This window comes from Mustela nivalis (genome assembly GCF_964662115.1).
Source record: "Mustela nivalis genome assembly, chromosome: 5".
NCBI classification, from domain to species: Eukaryota; Metazoa; Chordata; class Mammalia; order Carnivora; family Mustelidae; genus Mustela; species Mustela nivalis.
Window position 1 is genome coordinate 110,481,531 of NC_139024.1, and position 11,504 is coordinate 110,493,034.

Here is an 11,504-nt window from a genome sequence, read left to right on the forward strand (position 1 = left end):
GAATGGATCTTGACCTTTAGTGCTAGTTGAATCAAATACATAAGCCACTCCGTCACTGGGTGTGGGTTAAGAGAAGGGAATTGGGAATAGGATTTCCTAGATTTTTTTTTCTTTTCTGGATAGTTCTGGAGCCATCAGACTTTCTTTCCAGGCTGTGAATTACAATGGATAGAAAGGTAAAGGAGGGAGGGGGGACCCACCTGTACAGCAGACAAATAACAAGTAATTAACATGTGTTGGGAATAGGCTTCCATTCTGGGAACTCACAGTTGAAGAAAACAGTGCTGCTCTTTAACACGTACACAAGGTACTCTATATAGTATTTCTTTGTTGGTTACTGATACTGTAGGAAATAGGAAGAGAATATTACTTTAAGAATTTGCTTCATTTGTGCCAGGATGGTGCCCTGGTGAGGAAGAGTGGTCTTTTGGACCTTCATAAACTTCTTTTATGAATGTTAACAGCAGTCTTGAGGCAGTGCTACAAGGAGGCTAAGAGATTTCTTGATGGTTTTCCTCTATGCCCATAGGAAAGAGGAAAAGAAAAAAGGAAAGAGGAAAAGGAAAGGAAAGAGGAAAAGAAAAAACTAGCCTTAGTTCCTAGAGCAGAATGTTCCCTAGTACTGTGCCTTACTACATGCCCTTAGAGACTTAACACATTCAGCTACCACTTCACTCCTGGCTGGAAGAGTAGAGATAGGGGGGAGATAAAAGTTGAGAGGAACCTTACATTTCTTCTGGCAACCAAAATTGTATGTAAGCTCCATGAGAAAAGCAAGTACAGGTTGCAGAGGCCATAGAGGAGCATCATCTGTTCCAGTTGGTGGAAAGTCTCATAGAGGAGATGATGTCAAATGGCATTTGGGGGAGAGAGAGTACTGAGCCTCCTGAGAAGGGAAGGGCATTCTAGCAGAGGAACCAACATGAGCTCAGAGGAGAGTAAAGCTTTATCCTACTATGGCCACCGTCATATTTGTAAACTATTAGTCTTCAGCTCAAGGTGATAGAATGTTTGATAACACAGAATTCATTTTTGCTCAGGGAGAAGCAGGATTGCCAGGAACTCCAGGCTCACCTGGCCAGAAAGGAGATAAAGGAGAACCGGTAAGATACCTTAAAATACTGTAAGGATGAAAGTGGATTTGTCCAAAAGTGACTTTAAAATGCTTCTATCTCCTATCTCGATGTCCCAGACAAATGCACATTTCTGTTAACGTCTATCAAGGACTATATTTAAAGGCTGATTGCTGAAATAAAGAAGACTACATCAGCATTCACATTTCCTTTTGAGTTCCTATTGGAACTAAAATTTGAAAAGATGTGGAAACCCAAATCTTTGTATCTATAAACTATAAGCAAAATTGTGAAGCAAGAAAGTTTACTTTTAGTTGTGCCCTAGCCCTACTCTAGCATTCTGTTCTCCAGATACTTAAACTCTTATTTCTCTTGTGTGCTGATGGATCCTCACCAAACATTCTTTTTTAGCTTCCTATCATTTGTTTATTTATCTATTTTTTAAATAAAATTTTACCCCCTTCATCCATTTCTCCAACCTCCACTCCCTAATTCTGGCAACTACCAATCTGTTGTCTTTATCTGAGTTTGGTTTCCTCTTCTTTTCTCTTCTCTTCCCTTCCCTTCTGTTATCTTCCTTTCTCTCTTCTCTTCACTTCTCCCCTCCCCCTCCCCTCCCCTCCTCTTCTCTTCCTCCCTCCCTCCCTCTCCCTCTCTCTCTCTCTTTTTCTTTTCTTCACATATAAGAGAGATCATATAGTATTGGTCTTTCCTACTATTAATGCCTTTGAGGTCCATCCATGTGGTCATAAATGGCAAGATTTTATTGTCTTTCATGGCTGAATAATATTCCAGTGTGTGTCTATGTGTGTGTGCTTGTACGTGTATCACATCTTCCTTACCCATTCATTCACTGATGGACACTTAAATTGTTCCCATATCTTGGCTACTGTAGATATTGCTGCAATGAATATGGAGGTGCATTTATCTTTTCGAGTTAATGTTTTTATTTTCTTCAAATAAATACACAACAGTGGAATTGCTGGATATTCTATTTTTAATTTTTTTGGAGAATGTCCATACTGTTCTCCATAATGGCTATACAGTTTCTTTGTGGAAAGTTTCTCTTTCTGCACACCCTCATGAACACCTGGTATTGCTTGTATTTTTAATAACAGCCATTCTAACGGATGTGAGGTGATATCTCATTATGGTTTTGATTTGTTATTTCCTTGATGATGAATGATATTGAGCACCTTTTCATGTACCAGTTAGTCATCTATACGTCTTCTTTGAAAAATCTCTATTCAGGTCTTCTGCCCATTTTTTAATTGGATTTTCAATTTCTTTTGTGGTTGAATTGTATAAGTTCTTTATATATTTGGATATTAGTCCTTTGTCAGATATGTGAATTATGTATTTTTTTCCATTCACTACATTGTCTTTTCATTTTTTGCTGGTTTCCTTTGCTGTGCAGAAGCTTTTTAGCATGGTATACTTCCACTTATTTATTTTTCCTTTTGGTGTCAGATTTAAAAGTTATCACTAAGACCTATGTCAAGGAGCCTAGTGCCTAGAAAGTGTTTTTTTTTCCCTAGGAGTTTTATAGTTTCAAATCTTATATTCAGGTCTTTAATATATTTTGAATTAATTTTGTAACATAGTGTAAGATAGTGGTCAAATTTTATTTTTTTGCCTGTGACTGTCCAGCTTTTGCAATACCTTTTATTGGCGAGAGTGTCATTTCCTCATTTTATATTGTTGGCTCCTTTGTCATAAATTAATTGACCACTTATGCATGGGTTTAATTATTGTTTCTCTATTCTGTTCCATTATATATGTGTCTATTTTGTTGCCAATATTCTACTGTTTTAATTACTATAGCTTTGTGATATCATTTGAAATCAGGGAGCATGATGCCTCTAGCTTTGTTTTTCTTTCTCAAGATTGCTTTGGCTACTCGGTTGGTTATTTGTTTGTTTGTTTGTTTGTTGTTGTGGTTCCATACAAATTTTAGAATGATTTCTTCTATTTCTTTGAAAAATGCCATTTTGATAGAGATTGCATTGTATCTATAGATTGTTTTGGGTAGTATGGATATTTGAACAATATTGATTCTTCTAATCCATGAGCATAGAATATCTTTCTATTTGTGTCTTCAGTTTCTTTTATTAATGTCTTATAGTTTTCAGTATACATATCTGTCACCTCCTTGGTTAAATTTATTCCTAGAAATTCTACTCTTTCTGATACAAATATAATTAAGATTTTTTTTCTTTTTCTGGTTCTTCACTATTAGTACATAGAAACACAATAGATTTTTGTGTCTTGTTTTTGTGCTCTGCAACCTTACCGAGTTTGTTAATTAGTTCTAACAATTTTTTGATGAATTCTTCATGGTTTTTTCTATATAAAATCATGTCATCTGCAAATAGTGAGAGTTTCACTTATCCCCTTCCAATCTGGATGCCTTTTCTTTCTTTTTCATACCTATTGTCTTGTCTAAGACTTCAAATACTATGTTGAATGGTAGTGATGGGATTGGGCATCCTTGTCTTGTTCCTGATCTTGGAGGAAAGACTTTCAGCTTTTATTTTTTTTTTTAATTTATATTTATTTATTTATTTATTTGCTGATTTTATTTATTTATTTGACAGAAATCACAAGTAGGCAGAGAGAGTGAGAGGGAAGCAGGCTCCCTGCTGAGCAGAGAGCCTGATGCGGGACTCTATCCCAGGACCCTGGGATCATGACCTGAGCCGAAGGCAGAGGCTTTAACCCACTGAGCCACCCAGGCGCCCCAAACTTTCAGCTTGTCACCATTGAGTATGATGTTAGCTGTGGGCATGTTATACATAGACATTATTATGTTGAGGTACTTTCCCTCTATAAACACTTTTGAGAGTTTTTATCATATCTGAATCTTGTCAAATACTTTTCCTGTATCTATTGAGATGATCATATATGATTTTTATCCTTCATTTCATTAATGTGATGTATTATATTGAACCATCCTTGCGTGCCTATAGTAAACCCACTTGATCATGGTGCAAACTTTTAGTAAATTGTTGAATTCTGTTTGCTAATATTTTGTGAGAGTTTTTTCATCTATGTTCATCAGGGATATTAACCTGTAATTCTCTTTATTTGTGGCATACTTGTCTAATTTTGATATCAAGGTTATGTTGGCCTCATAAAATGAGTTTGGAAGAGTTCTCTATTATTCTGTTTTTTGGAAGAGTTTGAGAAGAATTGATATTTATTCTTCTTTGAATACAGGGTAGAATTAATCAGTGAAGCTCTCTGATCCTATAGTTTTGTTTATTGGGATTTTTTGATTAATGACTCAATCTCATTATTAATTCGTCTGCTCGGGTTTTCTGTTTATTATGATTCAGTCTTGGTAGGAGGTACGCTTCTAGGGATTTATCCATTTCTTCTATAATATCTATATATGTTGTCCAGTTTGTTGACATAATCATTGTTCATGGTAGTCTAATGATCCCTTATATTTCTGTGGTATCAATTTAACTTCTTTTTCATTTTTGATTTTGAGTCCTTCCATTTTTTTTTTCTTGATGAGTCTACTTAAGAGTTGTCAATTTTGTTTCTCTTGCAAAGAACCACCTCTTAGTTTCAGTGATCTCTATTTTGTTTTTAGTCTCTGTTTATTTCTGCAGTACTCTTTGTTATTTCTTTCCTTCTACTAACTTTGGGCTTTCTTGTTTTGGCCTTTTTCTTTTCCCCCTAGTTCCTTGAGGTGTAAATTTGAGCTGTTTGAGACTTTTCTTGTTACTTATAGTAGGTGTTTATCACTTTGAACTTCACTCTTAACAATTGCTTTTGCTATATCCCACAATTTGTTATGCTGTCTTTACATTTTTATTTGTTGCAGGTATTTTTTATTTCTCCTCTGATTTTTCTTTGATCCATTGATTATTCGGTAGCATGTTGTTTAATGTCCACTTATTTGTGAATTCATTTTGCTTGTATTTGGTTGAGGGTTCTTGCATCTATTTTTATCAGGAATATTGGCTTATAATTTACTTTTTCTTAAATTTATTAAGATTGGCTTTGTGGACTAATATTTGATCTATCTTTTTTAAAGATTTTATTTATTTATTTGAAACAGAGGCAGAGACAGAGATAGTGACAGAGCTAGTAAGAAAGCAGGAGTAGGGAAGAGAGGGAGAAGGAGGTTCCCCCTGAACAGGGAGCCTGATGTGGGTCTTGGTCCTAGAACCCTGGTATCATGACTGAGCCGAAAGTTTAACTGACTGAGCTACCCAGGTGCCCCACGTTTGATCTCTCATAAAAAATGTTCCATGTGCACTTGAGAAGAATATATATTTTCTTGCTTTGCATGGAAAGTTCTGATCCTGGTGGGTAATGCTTTCACTTTATTCTTGAATTCATTTTGCTTGTATTTGGTTGAGGGTTCTTGCATCTATTTTTATCAGGAATATTGGCTTATAATTTACTTTTTTTGTGACTTCCCTTGTCTGCTGATAGGTTCCCACTGAAGATTCTTCCTTAGCTCCCAACCCTTTTCCTAAACAGCACACCTTTATTGAACTAATTTTAGGCAATATCCCATGCTTAGAGATTTGCCTTTCCCTTCTCCCTACCATATCAAAACTTAAGTGTTCCATTTTCCACTTTTTAATGTCATGTCTTTTGTTAGCTAATTAGATAAATTCATTTGTGCTAAGCTTAGGAGTTGATTTTTTTTCACCTTTCCAAGGTGAAACAGATTTGAATGCCATTCATGCCTTAACTTGGAAGTCCATGGTTCTAAACTAGCAGAATAATCTAAGTGGGCTTCTTATTTCAAAAGTTAACAGACTGATGTCTGAGCAATGACTGATCCTTCAAAGTTGCAGAGCAAGCTTCAACAAAGGCTTCATAGGCATTTGACTCCCAAGGGAAAGTCTGCTCATTGTAGCTTGCATGGGAACTTTAAGCACCTAAGCGAGTGTTTGAGAGAATTTTGAGGTATGATGGAACATTTATTTTTGAACTTCAAATCAAATTACTTGGAATACGTTACTTACGGCCATTATATGAAAATCTAAAATAATTAAATAATATCTAGTCCTAAAGACTAGACTTTAATCAAACTAAACATATAAATCCTTTTAACAATAGCTAGTATTTATTGAGAACTAACTACGTGCCAGACACTGGGAAGAGTATTTTAGATCTGTAATTTTTCTGATTCTTAAAACTCTTTGTGTTAAGTATTGGCATTACCATTTCACAGAAGGCAAAACTGAATTTCAGAGAGGTTAAATTGTTGCCCAAGAGCACATGGTGAGTGGTCAAGCTAGGATCAGAACCTAGATATGTCAAGTCCAGTCTGGATTTTGAAGGTTGCTCTATTTTCTAAAAGCTCTTCAGTATTATTTGTGTTCTTTGATTAGGGGCATTTCCACTTGAAATATCTTGTTTTATCCTAATAACTTCATAAAGAATTTCAACCCAGTATTTTTTATCCTCATTTTGCAGCTGAGAGAACCATGCATGGGTAGAATGGTGTGCCCACGGTAACATAATTTAGAGGACTCATAAAGTAGAAAGATCTGGATTAATCCCAACTCTTCTGAGGTTAGCAGTGTGAGGTTGGCCAAGCCACCCAGTCTTTTCATGCTTCATTTCCCTCATCTGTAAATGAGAGTGTGTCATCTACCAGTTCTACCTACATCATAAGGTTGACACAAAGTACTTTGAAAACGATTATCTGTCTTACTTGTTGGTGATTGTGATGTGATACATATTAACATTTTTTAAGTTGACTTTCCCGTTCTTTGACTTACCAGTTCTATCAATTTAAGATTATTGGCATAGGAAGAAATTTCACATATCAGTTTCAGAAGGAGTAAAATATTTTAAAAATTTCCCCGTCTCTTTTTAAAAACATTAAGCAAATATTAAAAAAATTATTAAATCACATTTAGATGATTTTTTTTTAAAGTTTAGGCACTAAGACTCTCTTGTTAGAGGTTTAGAGCATATGTCATTTAAAGACTCATTCTTTCCTCCATACTCTTCAATCATACAGTAGATACCTCTTTCAGCATCTAAATATTCATTTTTCTTTTATTCTTTAATATATTAGCAACTATTTATTGAGTTCCTATTATTATAACAAAAAGTATGCTAAGTTCTGGAGCTATAGCAGTAGTGAGAAAACGAGGCTTACTCTCATTGAGTTTACAATCTAGTGATTATTTGTTCAAGGAGTCTTCCTTCCCTCTGTGGGAAAGAAAAGCAGTAGAAAATGACTAAGAAGGAATTAGTAAAAATGAAATTATTAGCAAATTTATTGTATTTCAAATCTATAAAATACACAAAAATGTACCTTAGGGTTACAGTGTATTATTTAACTTCCATTTAAGATAAGTTTTTAAAATATTAACATTGGTTTTAAATTCCAGACTACACAAAACTCATAACTGCAAGTGATTTTAGTGGCAAGGTAAAAACAGCTGGGATAAAATAAATTGATGATCTACAAAACAAGACAAAAATTTAATTCATTTTTCAATATACTTTATTTTTTCAATGCAAGCACTAGCATTTGATTAAACCAGCATAACACTTGCTGTGTAATTATGACTTCAGATGACTATGGCTATGAATGTGTTCTGCTTTCTGGCACTCGTAATAAACGTAGATGTATTGTTTCATTTTAAGGAGTTGATGATGAGTCTGTTCCTGTTCTTACTGTACTGTGTGATCCTGCAACTTTAATGTGCAATAAATAAAGATGACTTTCCTTGTGTTTAAGTCTGCTATATATTTTCATTATTAGACTAGGTGCACAAAATAATGCCTGCATAGCTTGAAGATTGAAAGTCATTTTGCTCTAAGGTATATTGAATAGTTAATTTCATGAAATGATCAGAAGTGCAGTGTTGCTAAAGGAACCAGACACTCTCAAGGTTTTCCTTTTGGTGTATAAGACTGAGAAAGGATATTTAGGACAGTACATGTGGGACAGTACATTAGAAGGCTTACCTCTCTAGAGTCTGAACCACTTGAGACTGAATCCCATCCACCTCTTACTTGCTTTGAAAGTAGTCCTTAATAATACCTAGTCAGTAGTTTATTGTGAAGAAGGAATACAATAAAATGTATATAAGATACATAGTGCCAGAAACTCACACATAATACAGACTGAAAAAATATGTTTCCTCTGCTTTCCTATCTATAGTATACTTGTTCACATATTGAGGAAGAGTTGGAAATAATCCTTTTAGTTTGAGTTGAGTTTCTTATGTGACTTGGCCAAAAACGAATTAATCTTCATCTGTAAGATCATCCCTTTGAATTTATAATTGATTAAATATTTTAGTATATAAAAATCTTAATGTGTTATTGTATGCTACCTGTAGTAAATGTTAATAAGTTATTGATAGTTAATTTCTTGAAAAGGTCACTTAATGACTTAAGTATTTCATCAAAGCTATGTCTTCTGTTCCCAACATTATTTGACAATGAATAATCATGTGAGTAAAACCTTACCCATCTGGGTCAAAACCCACCCATGTCTTCCTGTCTCTCTCACAATAAACACTGAAGCTCTCTCCATGGCTCCAGATAATGTGTAACGCTCTCTCCATCCCACTGTCCACTCCCTATATGGTGTCCTACCTACCCTCTTCCCTTGTTCTATCCTGCTCCAGGATCTTCATGCCAGGTTACATCTACGTGGGGCTTCCTCAGATCTCTTCCTCAGAGAGAGCCACTTGGCTCTCTCCTTCACACCATTTAGAAATCTCAGAAATCACCTTAAAATAGAATGGCCTAGTCTGAAGTCTTTATATAAAAGCATCCCTTCATTCCACTTCTATCTTCTTTCTTAGCACTTTTAGTATCACCTGACTTGTTAGCATTATGCGTCTATTCATTTCCCCACTAAAATAGGAATTTTGGGAGCAGCATACATGAGCAGCACATAATAGGAGTTGAATACATGAACGAACACCTGAGAGAAAGTCTAAGTCAGCCACTCAGCCGTTTCTAGAACCTAAAAATTTGATGCCCCAATTTCCCAGGGAACTTTGCCAAGCAGGGCAAAGAGTCAGTTTGCAGAGGAAGAGCTAGATATGTTGAATCATCAAGGACTGTTAACTCACTAGTGTTCTATACTATACTTTTTCTTTTAAAAAACAAAGTGAACTGATTCGTTTTAGCTATATATTGCTAATTAGCAATGCCTGGGTGGCTCAGTGGGTTAAAGCCTCTGCCTTCGGCTCAGATCATAATCCCAGGATCCTGGGATCCAGCCCTGCGTTGGGCTCTCCGCTCAGCAGGGAGCCTGCTTCCTCCTCTCTCTCTGCCTGCCTCTCTGCTTACTTGTGATCTCTGTCAAATAAATAAATAAGATCTTTAAAAAAATATTTGGGGAAAAAACGAGTTTGGGCTTAATTTAATTTTTATCTTTACTTGCCTATGTTCTCATCCATGCTCCATTCATCTGATTTACTGCCTTTTTTTTCTTTTCATAAAAATGATGACCCTCTTAATGGAGTAAGATGGTTTGAAATTCAACCATTGCATGGATTTGAACACCTAGATGTGATTAGTGTTCTGTATTAGAGCCCTTAATCAAATCAGCTCATTTGTCCAAGAATAAACTCTAGATGACATTATTTGAAATAACAATTAATACTTTTCTTTCATTTCAATTTGATTATTGTAATTTTCTGAATCTTTTAATGCCCCCCACCTTTTTTTTAAGCAAATGTCGTTAGCAACCTAATTACTTAGCAACCACATTACTTTCTCAATTCTTTAAGACCCTAGCTAATACCCTTATCCACTTCAAAGTTGAAATTCTGTGAGAGTTTTATAAAATAGCAGCTCAATTTCAATGTCCCTGAACCTAAGGTCTGAGCTCTATTTGGGGAATAATTTTCCAGTTTATGTTTGAATTATTATATTCCACATATCCAGTTAATTTCCCCCAAACTATAGGCTTTATGAAATGACTGCTTTGCTGATATATTTCTAAAGAAAATCAAAACAATTTAAAATGGAATAAGTTAATTTACCTCTTTAGTCAGAAACTTTTGTATTGATTCCTTTCCCCTCCTTCAGATCTCGGTATATGGCAGTTTCCATTTTGAATAGTCTAATGTGTTAAGTCAGGGATTACTGGTGAGTTTCCCTTTATTTTCTTTTCAATGTGACATTACTCACCTGCTCATTCTATAATAGAATCAAAATATGTTGTCAGTTTCTTTGAAAGAAGGGATATCTTCCCTTAGTAGAAGCTCTTAGAGGTAGAATTTAATATTGACTTTTGACCTACGTCAATATAAGAAATAAATATTTCTCTATTTTTTCTAATCTAATACTGAATATATTTTATTTATTTTGTTTTGTATCCATTTTTGTATCAATTTTATTTTTATGTCATTTTTACCCAACCTGTTGTAATCTCATCTAATTTATAGGAATTTGAAGTTGAAATTTACTTGTATACCTTAAATCTGAAATGAACATGTATCAGTGTAATAATAGCATTATATAGTCACAAAATTCTGATATATTTCTTAAAATCTCCACCACACATTAGTGAAACTCATTAGAAAGTTCATTTATTTTCCACCATTTCGAGGATAAATTATTAGACTGATTTTGTGGAAGAGCCATTAAGGCAGATATCAGTAACACATCAACTTCATTGAGAATATTTTTTCCCATTTAAATGGAAAAGCAGGGAAGTTAACAATTGGGTTGGCCCAGCTGTGGTATTTTTCTGAGAGGATATAATGGAAGATCAGGTACATTAATGAAACAAATACAGATACCTTAGAGTCTAAAATTTCATGACTTGCTTGAGTTGAAAGCGTTAGGTATTAGTTAAGATAAAAGCAATAGAATCATTCTTTATCTTTGATAAATGTAAAAGAGATGACAAGCTGAATTACATATATCTGTGTGGAGAATGTTTAGTTTTAGTTTTGATTAGCATTTTGATATTTATTACTTATTAACTTTTTGATAAATTATTGTCAAAAGTATAGTTTAATGACTTGTGGACAATACAAAGAAGGGAACTCAGTAAACAAACTCTTGTGCGAGCAGAAGCAGTATATCTGTGAAATGGTAGATTCTCTTTGACATTAGCACTTAATACACCTTTGAAAAAAGCTTCCTAAAAGCATTTCTATATTTTAGGGTTCAGGTGGTATGAAAGGTGAATTTGGTACTCCTGGAATTCCTGGGGAAAAGGTATGTGCATTTGCTGTTTGATTAAGCTTTGAGGCTCTTGTAAAAGTTTGTACTGGGTAGGGAGACAAAATATATGGAACGAGTCTGATAGCTCAGGGGCCAGCAAACTATGACTTTGCAGCAGGGCTGCTGAAAACTCTAACGGGATGATTTTATAAATAACGTGCTGGAGTACAATCACACTCATTTGTTTTCATATTGTCTGAGGCTGCTTTTGTGCCATGTGCAAGGTTAGGTATTTGTGGC

General features: G+C 34.8%; 1 protein-coding gene across 4 annotated transcripts in view; it reads left to right on the plus strand.

Annotated features, from left to right (window-relative positions):
• Positions 1 to 11,504, plus strand: part of COL19A1 (collagen type XIX alpha 1 chain) — a 332,336-nt gene that overhangs the window by 62,842 nt on the left and 257,990 nt on the right. For 3 of the 4 annotated variants that reach the window (XM_082731306.1, XM_082731309.1, XM_082731308.1), the window contains exons 9-10: positions 1,041 to 1,103; positions 11,205 to 11,258. In XM_082731306.1, the coding sequence (XP_082587432.1) occupies positions 1,041 to 1,103; positions 11,205 to 11,258 (117 nt within the window). The remainder of the gene's footprint in view (positions 1 to 1,040; positions 1,104 to 11,204; positions 11,259 to 11,504) is intronic. The other variant, XM_082731307.1, reaches the window with a different exon arrangement.